Genomic DNA, 20683 nt, shown 5'->3' with positions numbered 1-20683 from the left:
TAAAGGGGGAGTCTCTCCGTCAGGGACCCTGTTTAAAGGGAGAGTCTCTCCGTCAGGGACCCTGTTTAAAGGGGGAGTTTCTCCGTCAGGGACCCTGTTTAAAGGGGGAGTTTCTCCGTCAGGGACCCTGTTTAAAGGGGGAGTCTCTCCGTCAGGGACCCTGTTTAAAAAGAGAGTATCTCCGTCAGGGACCCTGTTTAAAGGGGAAGTCTCTCTGTCAGGGACCCTGTTTAAAAAGAGTGTCTCTCCATCAGGGATATTCCAGCCTACATTCCCTGTCGCCCGTGGATCACTCACCCCTTCCACTCGTTTGTGGCAAGCAGGTAGTGCCTTGGACTCTCCTTTCGGACATCGAGGGAGCAGAATGTCGCAAACTCCCTAGCGATCTCCGCAGGGCTCGAACTCCAGCCGCGACGCACCTTCACCAACAGAATGGGAGGTCTTTCAGCCTGTGGATCATCTCCTGACAGAGACTGGAAAATGCAGGATGCACATGCAGAGTCAGATTCCCAGGACAGTACAGCACGGGGTTACATACAGAGCAAAGTTGCCTCTACACTGTCCCCATCAAACACTCCCAGGACAGGTACAGCACGGGGTTAGATTCAAAGTAAAGCTCCCTCCACACTGTTGCCATCAAACACTCCCAGGACAGATATAGTAGAGTTAGGTATAGAATAAAACTCACTATTCAGTATCCATTAACCAACAGGAACCAATCATAAATTTGACATTATTAATTTACTCCCAACCTTCACAGATTGTTGGTGGGAAGGGGAGAAAGAGGTAGCAAAAAGAGTTTTCTACTGCCCCTTGCCTGACAAAGTGCCTGACATCATCCCTTAACGGCTTGGCTCGAATTGCCCCCTCCCCTCAACTCACACTAGTCCTGACTCTTTCCTCCACCGCCCCCCACCCCCCCAATTCTGTCAATTTTCTCGAATCCTTTAATCAATTAAAATCTCTCGATTGGACTATCATTAATGAAAATGAAATGAAATGAAAATCGCTTATTGTGACAAGTAGGCTTCAAATTAAGTCACTATGGAAACCCCCAGTCGCCACATTCCGGCGCCTGTTCGGGGAGGCTGGTATGGAAATTGAACCGTGCTGCTGGCCTGCCTTCGTCTGCTTTAAAAGCCAGCTCTTTAGCCCTGTGCCAAGCCAGTCGCTGGCTTCGGGACAGAGAGAATACAGGACTTGTCTTTGCAAACTGTGACCCAGGAGCACACTGGTAAATTGGTGTCATTCTCCCGCCGAGTTTGACTGATACTTCCCAAGACGAGGTGCGCCCACTTACTTCAGATGGGCTCTAACCAGAGCTTTCTATGAACTGTAAAGTGGGTTCCACCCGTCGGTAACCCGACAGACTCCAAATTTCCCACACCCACCAGGGACTCACCATGAAAGAAACCCGGGCCCTGATCAGATTGACATTGTTCTTGTGTGGCTCCACTGCGGCCAGATATTCCCCAATCAGTGGAATCCGGGGCTCAAAGACACTTAAGGGGGGGGGGGGTGGGGGTGGGAAAGAGAGAGAGAGTGAGAAAAAGGAGAACAGTTATGTCCATTATAACTTCTCTGGATAATCTGGTCATGGATCGTCTTGCGGTCCGGGGGATCTTACTGGTCCTAAATTACCTGCTATGTTTCCCTATGTTAGATGCAGACTGACGCATTCAACAACTCCCGTTCATTGGGTGCAAAGCAGCAACTGCTGAGTTAATGGTCACAAGCAAGAGATGATATGGGCACAGCGATGCCCCCCCCTTCCCCTCTCAATGTGGGTGGGAGAGGATATGGCATTACATCTCCCAATGGGCAAGAGGGAGAGAGACGCCCTCCCAGTGGGCGTGGAGAGAAAGATGCCCCCCCCTCAACGAGCGACACTCCACTCTCCCCCCCCCCCCCCCCCCCCCTCCTCGAATGGACGTGGGGTGAGAGACAGCTCCCCTCCGTCATAGTAGCAGGGAAAGAGACGGCCCTCTTGCAACGGGCACGGAGACGACTCGGCCTACTCGCAACGGGTGTGAGGTGAGAGACAGCCCACCCCAATGGGCACATGTGGGAAGAGATGCACCAGCACAATGGGTGCGGGGGAGAGAAGGCCCTCGCAATCTGCAAGGAGGGTGGGTAGGGAGGGGGGCATCCCTCCCGCAACTGTCACGGGTGGAGAGACAGCCCGTCCAATGGGTACAGGGGAAGAGACGGCCCCCTCGCAACGGGCAGGGGTAAAGATGGCCCATCCCAATGGGTGTGGTGGGTGAACATAAGAACTAGGAGCAGGAGTAGGCCATCTGGCCCCTCGAGCCTGCTCCGCCATTCAATGAGATCATGGCTGATCTTTTGTGGTCTCAGCTCCACTTTCCGGCCCGAACACCATAATTCCTTTATTCTTCAAAAAACTATCTATCTTTATCTTAAAAACATTTAATAAGGAGTCTCTACTGCTTCACTGGGCAAGGAATTCCATAGATTCACAACCCTTTGGGTGAAGAAGTTCCTCCTAAACTCAGCCTCAAAATAAGGGGAAGTAGATTTAGGACTATGTCCCCTAGTTCTGCTTTCACCCACCAGTGGAAACAACCTGCCCGCATCTATCCTATGTATTCCCTTCATAATTTTATATGTTTCTATAATATCCACCCCCTCATCCTTCTAAATTCCAATGACTACAGTCCTAGTCTACTCAACCTCTCCTCGTAATCCAACCCCTTCAGCTTTGGGATTAACCTAGTGAATCTCTTCTGCACACCCTCCAGTGCCAGTACGTCCTTTCTCAAGTAAGGAGACCAAAACTGAACACAATACTCCAGGTGTGGCCTCACTAACACCTTATACAATTACAGCATAACCTCCCTAGTCGTAAACTCCATCCCTCTAGCAATGAAGGACAAAATTCCATTTGCCTTCTTAATCACCTGTTGTACCTGTAAACCAACTTTTTGCGACTCATGCACTGGCACACCCAGGTCTCTCTGCACAGCAGCATGTTTTAATATTTTATCATTTAAATAATAATCCCGTTTGCTGTTATTCCTACCAAAATGGATAACCTCACATTTGTCAACATTGTATTCCATCTGTCAGACCCTAGCCCATTCACTTAACCTATCCAAATCCCTCTGCACTTTTTGCTTTACCATTCATCTTAGTGTCGTCTGCAAACTTGGACACATTGCCCTTGGTCCCCAACTCCAAATCATCTATGTAAATTGTGAACAATTGTGGGCCCAACACTGATCCGAGGGACACCACTAGCTACTGATTGCCAACCAGAGGAACACCCATTAATCCCCACTCTTTGCTTTCTATTAATTAACCAATCCTCTATCCATGCTGCTACTTTACCCTTAATGTCATGCATCTTTATCTTATGCAGCAACCTTTTGTGTGGCACCTTGTCAAGGTGGCACCTCCCCGTTATCTACTGCACTGGTAATGTCCTCAAAAAATTCCCACAAATTAGATAGGCACGACCTGCCCTTTATGAACCCATGCTGCGTCTGCCCAATGGGACAATTTCTATCCAGATGCCTCGCTATTTCTTCATTGATGATAGATTCCAGCATCTTCCCTACTACCAAAGTTAAGCTTACTGGTCTATAATTACCCTCTCTCTGCCTACCTCCTTTTTTAAACAGTGGTGTCACGTTTGCTAATTTCTAATCCACTGGGACCACTCCAGAATCTAGTGAATTTTGGTAAATTATCACTAGTGCATTTGCAATTTCCCTAGCCATCTCTGGGATGCATTCCATCAGGGCCAGGAGACTTTTCTACCTTTCGCCCCATTAGCTTGCCCATGACTACCACCTTAGTGATAACAATCATCTCAAGGTCCTCACCTGTCATAGCCACATTTCTATCAGTCGCTGGCATGTTATTTTTGTCTTCCACTGTGAAGACCGACCCAAAAAACCTGTTCAGTTCCTCAGCCATTTCCTCATCTCCCATTATTATGGGGCACCTTCCCAATGGGCACAGGGAGAGCGCCCTACTCTGCTCGCAATGGGCACCAGGGGAGTGCCCACCCCCGCTCGCAATGGGCACGGGGAGAGCCCACCCCTGCTCACAAAGGGCAGTGCCCACCCCCGCTCGCAATGGGCACGGGGGAGAGCCCACCCCTGCTCGCAATGGGCACGGGGGAGAGCCCACCCCTGCTCGCAATGGGCACAGGGGAGAGCCCACCCCCGCTCGCAATGGGCATGGGGGAGAGCCCACCCCCGCTCGCAAAGGGCAGTGGGGAGTGCCCACCCCCGCTCGCAATGGGCACGGGGGGGGGGGAGAGCCCACCCCCGCTCGCAATGGGCATGGGGGGAGAGCCCACCCCCGCTCGCAATGGGCACGGGGGAGAGCCCACCCCTGCTCGCAAAGGGCAGTGGGGAGTGCCCACCCCCACTCGCAATGGGCACGGGGGGAGAGCCCACCCCCGCTCGCAATAAACACTGGAGGGGAGGTGGCCCCAACAGGCGCAACTGCTACTGAGCACAAGAACATAAAAGGGGCCATATATGTTTTGTTAATGGCCACCAAGACCTACCTTCCCTGATTGATCAGGAGCAGTTGAGCCAGTTGCAGCAACACTGGAAATTGAATGGAAATGAAAACACGTGTTAATCTTCATGCATTAACCTTAAATGCACCCCCCGCCTGGCTGTCACCAACAACACCGCCCAGTCAATTCAATGGGAAGCTGCTTCCCTCCTGCTGGGTGCAGGCATGTGACAGGCTCCTTCACACAATGGATAACGCAATAACCTAAAAACCGTGCGATGTGCAGCGAGCCCATTCATTTCACTGCATTCGCCTAACGGAACAAAACCAATTTCTCCGTAAAAGCTGAGGCTACTCTCTCTATTCTGGATTGATGTTCTGGGCAAATTAACACCTAACTGAACAACCCTGGAAAGGGGTGGCATTAGTGATGAACTTTATTGAGGGTGGTGGAAAGAGGTTCGATCAATGTATTCAAAAGGGAGTTGAGCTGCTGTCTGAAAAGAATGTGCAAGGTCACAGGGATAAGTGTGGGACGAGGTAAAATGCTTTTTCAGAAGCCAGTGCAGATCTTATGGGCCAAATGGCCTCCTTTGGCACTGTTAAGGTTGTGACATTGGACCTATTTTGCTGCCCCCCCCCCCCCCCCCCCCCCCCCAAAACTCAGGAGAGGAACTGAGTCTGGCTGGGTGGGGAAATGTTTCCACCTGCCACAGGAAATAGTCTCCAAATTGAGCCCCAGGCTCTACTGCGGACGATTTACAGAGAAAGGGATAGGCCCATCTGATCAGGATAATCCCACCCCAGAAAGCCAAATCCATTTCAGCCAGCGAAGGTGCTGCATTAATAATAATAACCTTTATTATTGTCACAAGCGGGCTTACATTAACACTACAATGAAGTTACTGTGAAAATTCCCTAGTCGCCACACTCCAGCACCTTTTTGGGTACACAGAGGGAGAATTCAGAATGTCTAATTCACCTAACAAGCACGTCTTTTGGGATTGGTCAGAAAGCATAAGGCGGCAATGATTAGAAAAGGGGTAGAGAAGCAGAGGATCTTGGGACAGAGGTACACAAAACTGGGTGGGGATCAAGGTAACAAGGTCATAAAAACAACATTGGGATCCATTTTCAGAAGGATAAGATTTTAAAGCAGAGAGGTTTCATTAAACCTGCTTCAGATCACTTGGAACATTATGCATTGTTCCAGTTTCCATCTGCCTTGATTAGGCAACATTTGGAGCGTTGTACACAGTTCTGCTTTTCATGTACCTAGGTTAGGCCACCCTTGGAGCACAGTTCTGGTCTCCATATACCTAGGTTAGGCCACCCATGGAGCACTCTGCACAGTTCTGAGCTTCATATATGTTGGTTAGACCACACCAGGAGCACGGTGTACAGTACTGGTCTCTATATACCTTGATTGGACCACACTTAGAGCACCGTGCACAGTTCTATTCTCTATAATTATAACAGGATACATAGGGAATGGAAATGATGCAAAAACAGATTTACTAAGGTGGACGGCACGGTTGCACAATGTTTACCACTGCTGCCTCACAGCGCCAGGGACTTAGGTTTAATCGCGATTTTGGGTGACTGTGTGGAGTTTGCACGTTCTCCCATTGACTGCGTAGGTTTCCTCCCACAGTCTAAAAATGTGCAGGTTAGGTGATTGGTCATGCCAAATTGCCCCTCAAGTGTCCAAAGGTTAGGCAGTTACGAGGGAGTGGGCCTGGGTATGGAGCTCTTTCAGAGGGTCGGTGCAGACTCGATGGGCCGAATGGCCTCCTTCTGCACTATAGGTATTTTCTATGATTCTAACAAGAGAACTGAGAGGTTATAACAATTATGACAGACTGAACAGCCTGGGACTCTTGGTTTGGGTGGGGTAGATATTTCAATTTATTTATGAGACCAGAACTAGACATCTATTCGGGAATGAAGGACAATACTTTTACTCAGAGAGTGGTGTGAATGTGTAACAAATTCCCACAGGGAGCATATGTACACTGACTGGAGTCTCTCTCTCCCTCAGGGAGTATATGCACACTGACTGGAGTCTCTCTCCGTCAGGGAGCATATGCACACTGACTGGAGTCTCTCTCTCCCTCAGGGAGTATATGCACACTGACTGGAGTCTCTCTCCGTCAGGGAGCATATGCACACTGACTGGAGTCTCTCTCCCTCTCCGTCAGGGAGCATATGCACACTGACTGGAGTCTCTCTCTCCCTCAGGGAGTATATGCACACTGACTGGAGTCTCTCTCCCTCTCCGTCAGGGAGTATATGCACACTGACTGGAGTCTCTCTCCCTCGCCGTCAGGGAGTATATGCACACTGACTGGAGTCTCTCTGTCCCTCTCCCTCAGGGAGTATATGTACACTGACTGGAGTCTCTCAGTCCCTCTCCCTCAGGGAGTATATGTACACTGACTGGAGTCTCTCAGTCCCTCTCCCTCAGGGAGTATATGCACACTGACTGGAGTCTCTCAGTCCCTCTCCCTCAGGGAGTATATGTACACTGACTGGAGTACCTCTATCCCTCAGGGAGTATATGCACATTGACTGGAGTGGTTGAACTGATCAGTACAGATACATTTAAGGGGTAAGCTGGATAATTGCATGAGGGATCAAGATCAAGGTGATGGGATGAGATGAAATGAAGGAGGCATGGGAGGAGGCTCGTGTGTACAAGAAACAATACATGGTATAAATAGGCCGAATGGCCAGTCTCAGAGTTATGAATGTCACAGAATCTCAATATTGAGGAATCTTATCAGCAGACCTGCACCACAGATAAACGCATCAAATGCTGCTTCATGAGGACAGTCATTTTCAGCTGCAAAAGAACAGGAGAGATTAATTTCCAACAATGTTCATCAATCTGACTGGAGTCTCTCTCTCTCACCCATCAGGGAGTATATGCAGACTGACTGGTATCTCACAGACCCTCCCCCTCAGGGAGTATATGTACACTGACTGGAGTCTCTCTATCCCCCTCCCTCAGGGAGTATATGTACACTGACTGGAGTCTCTCCATCAGGGAGTATACGCACACTGACTGGAGTCTCTTTCTCTCCCTCAGGGAGTATATGTACACTGACTGGAGTCTCTATCTCTCTCCCTCAGGGAGTATATGCACACTGACTGGAGTCTCTTCTGTCCATCTCCCTCAGGCAGTATATGTACACTGACTGGAGTCTCTCTCTCTCCCCCTCAGGGAGTATATGTACACTGACTGGAGTCTCTCTATCCCCCTCCCTCAGGGAGTATATGTACACTGACTGGAGTCTCTCCCTCAGGGAGTATATGTACACTGACTGGAGTCTCTCTCTCCCTCAGGGAGTATATGTTCACTGACAGGAGTCTCTCTATCCCTCAGGGAGTATATGCTCACTGACTGGAGTCTCTCTATCCCCCTCCCTCAGGGAGTATATGCACACTGACTGGAGTCTCTCTATCCCTCAGGGAGTATATGCACACTGACTGGAGTCTCTCTATCCCCTCCCTCAGGGAGTATATGCACACTGACTGGAGTCTCTTCTGTCCCTCTCCCTCAGGGAGTATATGTACACTGACTGGAGTCTCTATCCCTCAGGGAGTATATGCACACTGACTGGAGTCTTTCTCTCCCTCAGGGAGTATATGTACACTGACTGGAGTCTCTTATCCCCCTCCCTCAGGGAACATAGGCACACTGACTGGAGTCTCTTCTGTCCCTCTCCCTCAGGGCGTATATGCACACTGACTGGAGTCTCTTCTGTCCCTCTCCCCCAGGGAGTATATGTACACTGACTGGTGTCTCTCTATCCCTCTCCGTCAGTGAGCTAACAGTACACTGACTGGTCTCCCTCCTATCTCTCTCTCGCTTCGGTCTCTCTCGCACTCCACTTGCATTTTTCCGTCTTTCCCTGCCCTATTTCTGTCCACCAGCCATCCCATTTGTTCCTTCTCTCTGTCTACCTCTCTCTCTGCAAGTCCACATCTCCCGCTTCCATTGTTTTATCTGTCTGATCTCTCTCCCACCACCTCTCTCTTTCATCTTTCTTTCCACCTCCCTCTCTCCTTCCATCTCCAATGTCTTTCGTCCTCTTACGCTGTGTCCAGGCATGAGGGCGACAGGGAAAATCGGCGATTCCACTAACCATATTTTTCACAGCCAGAGATGTGATGCAGTGAGGGTCCGTGTTGTGCCAGGTCGACCAGTCTGCTGAATGAACACAGAGCAGTGGGTGAGGGTTGGTCGATATTCAGCCTCGGTCTATACTGACCCATCTGGCACTCTGCTCACTGACCTACACAGGTTCCTAGTCCGACAGTACCTCTAACCTCAATTCTTAGCCTGGTTTTCAAATTCTACCCACACCCTGCCTTTGCCAATCTCTGTAACCACCTCCAGCCCTCCCTATCTCTGTAACCTCTTCCAGTCCCTACAGCCCTCCCTTTCTCTGTAACTTCCCACCAGCCCCTACAGCCCTCCCTATCTCTGTAGCCTCCAGCCTCTACAACCCTCCCTATCTCTATAGCTTCCTCCAGCCCCCCCTAACTCTGTAACATCCTCCAGCCCGAACACCCTCCACATCTCCAAAACCTCCTTCAGCACCTCCCCAGGACTCTGCCCACCAGCCTATTGTCTCTCCCCCCTTGGCTCCACCATTGGGGGCCGCGCCTGGGGTCACAGCTTGAGAATTATCTCCCTAAACGTCTCGTGCCTCTCACCCACTCAAAACACTTCATAAGATCGACCTCTTGAACCGAGCATTTGGTCACCAGCAATAATAAAAGCTTCAAGAAGGTGAAAGATCAGTGTTTGACTCAGACTTTATTATCTCGCAATCCCATCTCCACTTACCTTTCGAGAACAGAATGAAGAGCAAAGAGATTTGGAATTTGGAGGGACTGAAATTCCTGAAAAACACAACAAATTTAATCTAACTGGAGTAAAACCCTCTAAACCCAGAGAAAAACAAAGACTTCAAACCAATCCCCAGACACTCGCGTATCAGGGGAGGAGTCGCCCTCACACACACACACCTGTATCTGGGGAGGTTTACACATGCGCGCCCCCCTCCACACAGGCGCGCACCCCTCCTCCGCGACTTCACGCACACTCCTCCACGCACCCGCACGCACTCCTCCATGCACCCGCACGCACTCCTCCACGCACCCGCACGCACTCCTCCACGCACCCGCACGCACTCCTCCACGCACCCGCACGCACTCCTCCACGCACCCGCACGCACTCCTCCACGCACCCGCACGCACTCCTCCACGCACCCACACTCCTCCACACACGTACGAACACAAGGTGTTGACGGGTGTCCTGTTTACCTGTCTCATCCGTTTGCTGATGTGTTTGGTATCAAAGACAGAGGGGAAGAGTTTGTGGATGTTGGTCTTAAAATCAGCAAAACTCTCTGTCAAAACAAACCAGAGGAAGAGAAAGATTCAGGGTGAGGGAATTGAAACGACAGTCATCTTTGGAAGGTGAGGTGGGACGTTCAACAAGAGAGGCGGGTGGAGGGAGAGAGAGAGACTGGTAGGGGAATGGCGGGTGGAGGCACAGACGGGATGGAGAGGCTGGTGGGGCGGGGGGGCAGAGTAAGGGGGGCCGAGAGGGAGCAGGGGGACAAGGAGAGGAGGGCAGAAATTGTCAGACATAAAAGGACCTCGCGGTCTATTTAAGGGTGGCTATCTTGGTACCTGGCAGTGATCTGTAAAACTTGTCGTGAATGTACATCAAGTCCAACAACATGTTGTGTCCAATCAGAGGCTACAGAGAGAGAAAATAATCAGACCCAACAATCTAATCATGGTGTTAGATATACTCTTACCATCACTGCTAATGTTTCTAGTGGACAGTCAGTTCCCAGAATGGAATCCTGGCTCAATAAACCATATTTTTTATTTTTGTTTAAAGACTTGGCGCATGATTTAATGGCCACGATGCACCGGAAAAGCAGCTTGCCGCAGTGTAGTGTGGCCGATGAAAGGCAGGAGACTCCACTCCCGGGAACTAATCGCCTCGCCACGCCTCGCCTCGCGAGGTCCAACGCGGGATCAGCTTTTGGCAAATTTGCATATTTGAGTGAGGCTAGAGCGAGACAGCTAGCCTCACTCTAATGGGCAGCTTCTAGAGGTATCTGAGACTTTGGGATTCATTCGCTTTGCCTCAGAGACCTCGGGCGAGCACCTTTCAGGACTGATCCCAACGAATGGGGACCAGACGGAACGGCACTCGTCTCCAAGGCGATTGGAGCTGAATGCCCTTTGGGAAGGGTGGTGCCCTGGCAATGCTAGGTGGCACTTCCAGCTGGCTGTTGTAGGGGGAGGGGGATCTCGCGCTACACGAGGAAGTTCCGACAAGCGGAGCTCCCCACTGTTCAAAAAGGGGTTATGTGCAGTCTCAGCCGCGCATTCCCTGTTCAGGCCCCTTATACAAAGCGAGTCACATTGAGTAGCCATGTGTTTTTCAGCATCGCAAGGGCTGGGAAACACTCAGCTAAACGCGTTCGCAAGAGGACTTTGTTCCCTTTTGGGAGAATTGCACCCTCTGATGAACAGAGTAACACTACTGCCAATTAAACAGTTTTTCTGTTTAACTCTACATTCAGCAAATTATTCTGATTTAGCAGGATATCCTTTCCCTGCTCATGACACTTTCCAAAGTACTTTGCAGAGGCTTCTGCTGCTTTAGGTTCACCAAGTTTTAACTGAAATTGACCGTTGCTATGTTTGGTTTCACAAGATTATCATTTAGACTGTTCAAGTGTATTTTCTTTTATTCCCTTTTCTTCCCATGTACTTAGTGATCTGTTGAGCTGCTCGCAGAAAAATATTTTTCACTGTATCTCGGTACACGTGACAATTAAACAAATCCAATGCAAGTCCTCAGTCAAGTGTTCCACGTTTTATGATTGATTCCCAATTGTTCTCACCAATTCTCCTTTTTCATTAGCAAACCCTTCTTTCATATGTGAAAGTTGATTATCTACATTAATCACGTTTTCATGCAATCACTTGTTATCTGCAATAAGTGCTGATTACGATCGACACCATCAAGCAAACGTCTGCTACAACACAGTTGCCATTACATTACGATGTCCACAAGTCAAATCATTACCCAGAATGAAATCTATGCTTTCAATTGGTAAAAATTCTATTCACAAAATTACTGCTTAAACTAACTTTACATAAAGAAACAGGATGTGTCCATTCCATTAACGTCCCTTATAAATACTTATTCCTTCTTAAAATTTTCTGGAACACAAATTGTATCATCAGCCACCACGAATGACTGATCTGCTCCTGTATCTCTCAAAACTTTAATTTATTTACTTATTTTGTTAGATGAGTAAGGGAATACTTCTCCCTTTAAAACAAGACATCCAAAACCTCTACTAGTCTAACTTCCTTCACCAATAACTCAAAGAATTATCTGAACTACCGTGAGCCATATCCCTCCCTTTCTCAGATTGCGAGGGAGTATGCTTCACCTGTACCACTATAGTAATAACAGCCATTTCCTTTTCCTTTTAAAAAAAATATTTTTATTGAAGTATTTGTAAAATTTTATAACAATAACACAAAAAGAACAGTAAACATTAAACATGGTGAAAAAATAGACATTTCCCCAATCGGCTCTATCTTCACAAACCCCATGAAATAACATAAAATAACATTTACCCTCTTCCCCCCCCCACGGCCCCTCTTGGAATGCTGCTACTACCAACATTTTAAATTTCGCCAAGAAAATAGATGAATGACTGCCACCTTCAGGAAAACCCTAGCATTGATCCTCTTAAGGTAAACTTTATTTCCTCCAGCCTGAGAAACCCAGCCATGTCACTAACCCAGGTCTCTAGACTCGGGGGTTTTGAGTGCCTCCACATTAAAAGGATCCATCTCCAGGCTACCAGGGAGGTGAAGGCCAGAACATTGTCCTCTTTCACTCCCTAAACTCCCGGATCTTCTGACACTCCAAAGATCGCCATCTCTGGACTCGGCACCACCCGCGTACCTAGCACCTTGGACATTGGCCTATCAAACCCCTGCCAGAACCCTCCAAGCTTCGGGCATGCCCAAAACATATGGACATGGTTTGCTGGGCTTTCCGCACACCTCACACATCTGTCTTCTACCCCGAAAAACTTGCTCATCCTCGCCGCCGTCATATGTGCCCGGTGGGCCACCTTAAACTGGATTAAACGGAGCCGAGCACATGAGGAGGAGGAATTGACTCTACTTGGGGCTCCCGCCCACAGACCCGGCTTTAACTCTCCTCCTAACTCCTCCTCTGATTTTCCCTTCAGCTCCTCCACCGGGATTCCCTCCACTTCCAGCAATTCCTGGTAGATATCCGACACCTTCCCCACCCCCACCCAGGTACCGGAAACTACTCTATCCTGTATCCCCCGTGGCGGCAGGAACGGAAAGGCCACCACCTGCTTTCTCAGGAAGGCCCGCACTTGCAAGTATCTAAAGCCGTTCCTTGCCGGCAGTTTAAATTTGTCCTCCAGCGCCTGCAGGCTGGGAAAGCTCCCATCTATAAACAGGTCATCCATCCTTTTGATACCTGGCCTCTGCCAGCTCTGAAACCCACCATCCATCCTGCCTGGTAGAAACCTGTGGTTATTACATATCGAGGTCCAGACCGACATGCCTTCCAGCCTCTCGTGTCTTCTTCACTGCCCCCAAATCTTCAGTCACGCCACCACCACCGTACTTGTGGAGTACCGGGCCGGCGAGAATGGCAGAGGTGCCGTTACCAGCGCTCCCAAACTGGTGCCTTGACATGACGCCGCCTCCAACTGCTCCCATGCCATTCCCTCCCCCAATACCCACTTCCTAATCATGGCTATATTAGCCGGCCAGTAGTAGTTGAAAAAGTTCGGCACCCCCCCCCCCCCTTCCTCTCCCCCCCTCCTCCCCATCCCCCCTCCTCTCCCTCCCCCCCTCCTCTCCCCTCCCCCCCTCCTCTCCCTCCCCCCTCCTCCCCTCCCCCCCTCCTCCCCCTCCCCCCTCCCCCCCTCTCCCCCCCCCCCCCTCCCCCCCTCTCTCCTCCCCCCTCTCCCCCTCCCCCCTCTCCCCCTCCCCCCCCTCCCCCCCCCTCCCCCCCTCCCCCCCTCCCCCCTCCCCCCCCTCCTCTCCCTCCCCCCCCCTCTCCCTCCCCCCCCTCCTCTCCCTCCCCCCCTCCTCCTCTCCCTCCCCCCCCCCTCCCCCCCACCCCCGACTGCGTTCCAGCAGCACTCTCTTTACTCACGGGGTTTTACTCGCGCACACAAATCCAGAGATGATCTTATTCACCCGCTTGAAAAAGGCCTTAGGGATGAAGATGGGAAGGCACTGAAATACAAATAGAAATCTGGGGATTTCCATTTTCATATTCACGGTCTGTACCCTCCCAGCCAGTGCCAGCGGGGGCTTGTCCCATCTTTTAAAAACTGCCAAATTCCCTCAAGATCCACATGACCTCTCCCATCCCCTCCAGTGAGTCCGAAATATACAGGAGATCATCCGCGTAGAATGAGAGTGCGACTCGTTCCCCCCCCCCCCCTCCCCTGGACCAGCCCCTGCCAGTTCCTTGAGGCTCTCAACGCCATGGCCAGCGGCTCAATAGCTAGAGCAAATAATAGCGAGGAGAGGAGGCACCCTTGCCTCGTCCCCGGTGCAATTTAAAATACCCTGCCTAAGCCGGTTCGTACGCACGCTTGCCACAGGCGCCTGGTACAGCAATCGCACCCACTGAATAAAGCCCTCACCAAACCCAAACCTACCCAGCGCCTCCTACAGGTGCTCCCACTCCACCCGATCGAAAGATTTTTTTTTCTGCATCCATCGCTGTCACAACCTCTGCTTCCTCCCCTTCTGAGGGCATCATAACAATATTTAAAACATTGCATTAAGTTGCCTGCCCTTAACAAATCCAGTCTGGTCTTCCCCTACCACCTCCGGAACACAATCCTCTATCCTTGTGGCCAAGACCTTAGCCAATAGCTTGGTATCCACATTTAGAAGCAAGATTGGCTGTAAGACCCACACTGTTCAGGGTCCTCCTCCCGTTTCAGAATGAGTGAGATCCAGGCTTGCGAAATTGTAGGGGGGAGGATTCCCTTCTCTCTAGCCTCATTAAAGGTCCTCATCAGTGGGCTCAATGTCTCTGAAAATGTCTTGAAAAATTCCACCGGATAGCTTTGCCCGACAGCATGCTCTCTAGCCCCTTAATAATTTCTTCTATCTCGATCCGGGGCCCCCAGTCCCTCCTCTACCCTTGGGAACCTCAACTGGTCCAGAAATTGCCTCATCCCTTCCTCTCCCGCCGGGGGTTCCGACTCATATAATTTGCTGTAGAATTCCTTAAAAACTTAATTCACCCCCCACCCCCCGGGTCCAATACCAAGTTACCCTCCTTATTCTTTACCCCACCAATCTCCCTGGCCGCCTCTCTCTTGCTAAGCTGGTGCGCCAGCATTCTGCTCGCCTTCTCCACATATTCATACACCGCACCCCTAGCCTTCCTCAACTGTTCTGACACTTTCCCTGTGGTCAACAATTCAAACTCCGCCTGAAGCTTGCGCCGCTCCCTCAGGAGTCCCACGTCCGGGTCCTCCGCATATTTCCTATCCACCCGGAGTATCTCCTCCACCAATCTCTCCCTCTCCGCCCTTTCCCTCTTTTCTCTATGGGACCAGATCGATACAAGTTCCCCTCCTATAACTGCCTTCAGGGCTTCCCAGACCGTCGCTGGCAATACCTCTCCCATGTCGTTTGTTTCCAAATAGTTCTGGATACTCTTATTTATCCACCCGCAAACCACCTCGTCCGCTAACAACCCCACATCTAGTCTCCACAGTGGACACTGCCCTCTCTCTTCCCTAAGCCACAAAACCACCAACCAGTGCTGGGCATGGTCTGAGACTGTAATCGCCGAGTATTCCGTCCCTGCCACCTTCGGGATCAACGACCTGCCCAGAACAAAAAAGTCAATACGGGAATAAACTTTGTGGACGTGGGAGAAAAAAGAAAACTACTTTACCCTCGGCCGTGTGAACCTCCAGGGGTCTATGCCCCCCCACCTGCACCATAAAGCCCTTCAATTCCTTTGCCGCCGCCGGCCTCTTCCCTGTCCTGGATTTTGAGCGGTCCAATTCCGGTTCAAGCCATTTCTTTTTCAGCTGCTACCTTTCCTGCTACTGGTCTCCGATTTAGTTTTCAGTAACCTGCCTGAATATGTCCCACCTTGTCACACTGGAAATACTTTGGCCTCAGAATGTCACTTCCACCCTCAGCACCTTCCTTTCTGATTGGAGGTGAAATTCCCGGACCATGCCCAACAATCCCCTTTCTTCCCTGACGCCATGTTTTCTCCCTTCCCCCCCCCCCCCCCCCCCTCCCCTCCCTCCTCAGGTTTAGAAGAATGAGCGAAAAATCATTTGGCTCTATGGACCAGTTTGTAGTCATTTGTTAGTTCTGCTGCCTGCCCAACAGGATCAACGTTTTGTTCTTCCACAAGAGGCCTTATCACTGGAGGTAGTGAATCTTTCAACTCTTGCAAATGATATCACTGCTCCAAGGGTTCTGTATGTTCCCTTTACTTTTAGTGCCCGTATCCAATGGTCAAAATTACTTTGCTTTGCCCCTCAATTTCAACATAGGTCTGTCCAGGCTGTTTTCTTGCAGGAACAAACTCATACACACTTAAGGATAGCTTTCTTTACTGCATCTTGCTCTCTAGATGCCTGTTCGGACAGAGATGCATACACCTCATGACCTCTACCGACCAACTTACTCTGCAACAGTATTGTCTAAATTTAATTTGGCCATTTTATTTACTTAGGTACCTTTTCAAATGTTTAAAGGATGCTTCCACATCCTTTTCCTCAATCTTTGGAAGGGCTGGATAAATTTAACATCTTCCCATTAGGTTCTTGCCTCAAAATAAGTCCTTCCTTACCTTTCTCTGGGACCTCTTTCTAACTGGCAGCTTTTTAAGGTGACATTGACCCTTTCCTTTTCTCTTTCTGCCTTTACTAACTTTCTCGATTCCCCATTCCTGTGTTCTTTCCCTCTCCTAACTTTCTTCTACTTCTCTTTGGAATGCTCCCTCTCTCTCTCTCTCTTCCCCCTTCATCTCTGATTTAAGTTTCTTCATTTGCAATTTTTTTTTGCCAATTCATTCGCCTCACTCTTTGGAGAATTTGTCTTTTAGGCCTGCCATGCAATTTCAAATGCTTTGTTACACTTTCAATTCCCTCAGTTTTCTTTACCCTTGCCAGAATGTTAACTGCAATTTATCTGCCAATTCAGTTAAGTGACTCTTAGTTACTTTCTGTAAGCCAGTCAGGGTTACATCTTCCATCTTTAGGAAAGACTTAGCAACTCCAATGATATTTTGGATTCCAACCCACACAATGAAGTTCATAACAACTCCAATTCCTAACTCTAGTACCTCAGTATCTCCACTTGCTCTTTTAAAAAGAAATAAATTACAGGTCCCATCTTAAATCAACATATCCCAAACCATATTTTACTATTCAGAGTTCAGTAACTTGTTTTCCATGTTTCAAAGTATGAATGATCACTTATCAGTGTCCAAAACTTGTTCTCCACATTTCAAATCCTGCATGAGCACCCACTTTTGTTACAATCTCACCTGGCAACCAGTGGACAGGACCAGTCCCCCCAGTAGAACACCAGTGCTTTACAGGCTTTATTAAGATGTCACCAAACTTTTGATTTACCTGCTCTTTTGCCTCAACGCCGTGGTTTCTGGAGTTTCTTTTGGAAAATCTGCTTTTTGCAGCACCCTTGTTATGTCCAGCTCATTCTGGTCCAGCTTTAAGCTGAACTGAAAAGTCCGTTCTGACCGAGTGGTCCCTGGTTGCCAAGAAACAGTTCAACTTTTTTTTAACCTCGATCATTGCTTTCATGTCGTAAACCGTTCGTTACAATGCAGACACTGCTTGAAATTAAGCCAAAACACTTCAGGTTGCGGCTATGCCTAGGTAGGTCGCACGGTCAGAAGCTCCCGCCGTTAACAGACTTTTGGACGCTCTTACGGAGCTCCAGCGGCACTTGGACGCCAATTCCCGGTGTGGGAAGGAAACAGTGAGGGTCCCCCAGCGCTGTATGGAGTGGACCAGGAGTGGGGCGATCAAAAAGCGGCTTTGGAGAAGAGAATGGGCGCGAAAAAACAAGATGGCGGCCGGCGGGGATCAGGCAACATGGGCCCAGTGGTCACGGGAGCAGCAGGAGTTTCTCAGAAGCTGTTTTGCCGAGTTAAAGGCAGAGATGTTGGCCCCTCTGAAGGCGTTGATTGAAAGGTTGGTGGAGGCCCAGAAGATGCAGGGGACGGCGATCAAGGAGGTACAGCAGAAGGCCTGGGATAACGAGGATGAGATTTTGGGCCTGGTGGTTAGAGTGGAGGTGCACAAGGCTCTGCAGAAAAGATGGCAGGAGAGGCTGGAAGACCTTGAAAACAGGTCAAGGAGGCAGAATCTGCGGATTCTGGGTCTCCCTGAAGGCGTGGAGGGGTCAGATGCTGGTGCGTATGTGACCACGATGCTGGGAACGCTGATGGGCGCAGGGGCTTTCCTGTGGCCCCTGGAGCTGGATTGGGCGCACAGAGTCCTGGCAAGGAGGCCGAGGGCGAACGAACCGCCGAGAGCTAGGGTGATCAGATTCCACCGCTTCACCGATAAGGAGTGTGTCCTGCGATGGGCGAAGAAGGAGCGAAGTAGCAGGTGGGAGAACTGTGAGATCCGTATTTACCAGGACTGGGGTGCAGAGCTGGCCATGAGGCGTGCGGGATTCAACCAGGCCAAGGCGGTCCTCCACAGCAAAGGGGTGACGTTCGGGCTGTTACAACTGACAAGGCTGTGGGTTACATATCAGGACTGCTATTTCGATACGCTGGATGAGGTGTGGACTTCTAAAAAGAACAAGAAGCTGGACTAGAACTAATGGACTGCAGTACGTTGTGGGGGCATGATGGTGGGGTGTTGGAGGCTGGGGGGTGTTATGTTGGGTTTTCTCCCCATGTTCTCTTTTGTTTTTGTTGCTCCCTGGGCCCTCGGGGTTCTGGGCTGGGTCGCAGTTGTGGAAGAGCTGCGTCACAGGTGATGGGGTCAGGCCAGACAGTGAGAGCAGTTTATTCACTCAACATTGGGAGTAGCACCCAAAGTTTGTTTGTTTGAGAGAGTTGTGTTTTTTTTTTGCGTTGTACACACGGGACGTAGGGGGAGGACTCTCTCTACCTCACTTAGTTGGGGGTGGGGGTTGGAGACCCGTAGAGGGGGCCAACAGGGGCATTGGAGATAGAGGCGGGAGCGGCCGGGGTCAGCATGAGTCATCTGACTTGCGAGAGTGCAATGGGGGGGGGTTAAGCGAACGCTTGACTAGGGTGGGGGGAGGTCTGGGATGCTGCTTTGCTGACTGGAGGGGAATCAATTTTCGGAGTAAAGGGGAAAGTCAGGACGGGGAGCCTCCGGCTGGGGGGGCTGGAGTGTGCGGGAGGCGTGGGCATGTGGCTGGCCGAAAAAATGAGATGGCTGGTCGGCAGGAGGGGTGTCATTAACCCCCTGACCAGGCTGATCACGTGGAATGTGAGGGGCCTGAGTGGGCCTGTCAAGAGGGCCCGTGTGTTTTCGCACTTAAGGGGGTTAAAGGCAGATGTAGCCATGCTACAGGAAACGCATCTGAAGGTCGCGGATCAAACCAGGCTGAGGAAGGGATGGGTGGGGCAGGTCTTCCACTCAGGGCTGGATGCGAAGACTTCAACACGGTCCTGGACCCGGCACTGGATCGATCTAGGTCTAGATCGGGTAAGAGGCCAGTAGCAGCCAAAGTCCTGAGGGGGTTCATGGACCAAATGGGGGGAGTGGACCCGTGGAGATTCGCTAGGCCAAGGGCGAAGGAGTTTTCTTTCTTCTCCCATTTTCACAAGGCGTACTTGCGGATTGGCTTTTTGTGGTGAGCAGGGTTCTAATTCCAAGAATGGAGGGGGTAGAGTACTCAGCCATTGCGATTTTGGACCACTGGGTGGAGTTGGGGCTGGGGGAGGAGAGAGACCAACGCCCTCTGTGGAGACTAGACGGAGGACTATTGCCGGATGAGGAGGTCTGTGGGCGGATTAGGAGGAGTATCCAAAACTATGTGGCGACCAACAATATTGGGGAGATTCAGTGACTGTGGTCTGGGAGGCACTGAAGGCAGTTATCAGGGGGGAGCTAATTTCAGTCAGGACCCACAGGGAGAAGAGGGATAGGATGGAGAGGGAGAGATTGGTGGGGGAGATACTCAGGGTGGACAGGAGGTATGTGGAATTCCCCGAGGAGGGGCTGCTAAAGGAGCGCCGGAGCCTGCAGGCGGAGTTTGACTTGCTTACCACAGGGAAGGCAGAGGCTCAGTGGAGGACGGAAAAAGGAGCGGTGTACGAGTATGGGGAAAAGGCAAGCAGGATGCTGACGCACCAACTGCGGAAGAGAGAGGCGACCAGGGAAATTGGACGAATTAAGGACATGGGGGGTAACACGGTGCTGAGTTCGGCAAGGATCAATGAGATCTTCAAGGACTTTTATGGTAAACCGTATGACTCCGAGCCCCCTGAGGGGAAGGGGTGGGGGAATGAAGCGCTCTTGGACCAATTGAGGATCCCCAAGGTGGAGGAGGGGCGGGTAGAGGGATTGGGGGCCCTGACTGAGATGGAGGAATTGGTTCAGGGTTTGGAGGGTATGCAGTTGGGCAGGGCCCAGGACCGGACGGATATCCCGTAGAATTTTACAGGAAATTCTCAGAGCTGTTGGGCCCGTTATTGTTGAGAACCTTGAACGAGGTTAAGGAGAAGGGAATCCTTCCCCCGACAATGTCGCAGGCTCTGATCTCGCTCATCCTTAAGCAAGATAAGGACCCGTTGCAATGTGGCTCCTACAGCCAATATCGCTCCTTAATGTAGATGCCAAACTGTTGGCCAAGATCCTGGCCACCAGAATTGAGGACTGTGTCCCGGGAGTGATCAATGAGGATCAGGCGGGGTTAGTGAAGGGCAGGCAGCTGAACACGAATGTGCAGAGGCTCCTGAATGTGATTTTGATGCCCTCGGAAGGAGGGGATGCAGAAGTGGTGGCTGCAATGGACGCAGAAAAAGCCTTCGATCGGGTGGACTGAGAGTACTTGTGGGAAG

At 50.6% G+C, this 20683-nt stretch overlaps 1 protein-coding gene across 1 annotated transcript in view; it reads right to left on the bottom strand.

The window, feature by feature from the left end:
• Window positions 1-293: 293 nt before the first annotated feature.
• Window positions 294-20683, bottom strand: part of LOC119974275 (poly(A)-specific ribonuclease PNLDC1-like) — a 48365-nt gene continuing 27975 nt past the window's right edge. Inside the window, exons 10-17 of the mRNA XM_038813047.1 lie at window positions 10207-10276; window positions 9835-9920; window positions 9356-9411; window positions 8649-8713; window positions 7289-7342; window positions 4544-4586; window positions 1403-1502; window positions 294-473 (exon numbers count right to left, since the gene is read on the bottom strand). Of these exons, the coding sequence (XP_038668975.1) occupies window positions 294-473; window positions 1403-1502; window positions 4544-4586; window positions 7289-7342; window positions 8649-8713; window positions 9356-9411; window positions 9835-9920; window positions 10207-10276 (654 nt within the window). The remainder of the gene's footprint in view (window positions 474-1402; window positions 1503-4543; window positions 4587-7288; window positions 7343-8648; window positions 8714-9355; window positions 9412-9834; window positions 9921-10206; window positions 10277-20683) is intronic.

The sequence above is a fragment of the Scyliorhinus canicula genome, chromosome 12 (genome assembly GCF_902713615.1).
Source record: "Scyliorhinus canicula chromosome 12, sScyCan1.1, whole genome shotgun sequence".
Lineage (NCBI taxonomy): Eukaryota > Metazoa > Chordata > Chondrichthyes > Carcharhiniformes > Scyliorhinidae > Scyliorhinus > Scyliorhinus canicula.
Note: the sequence above shows the minus strand (reverse complement) of the source record. Positions and strands in the feature narration are given on the sequence as shown.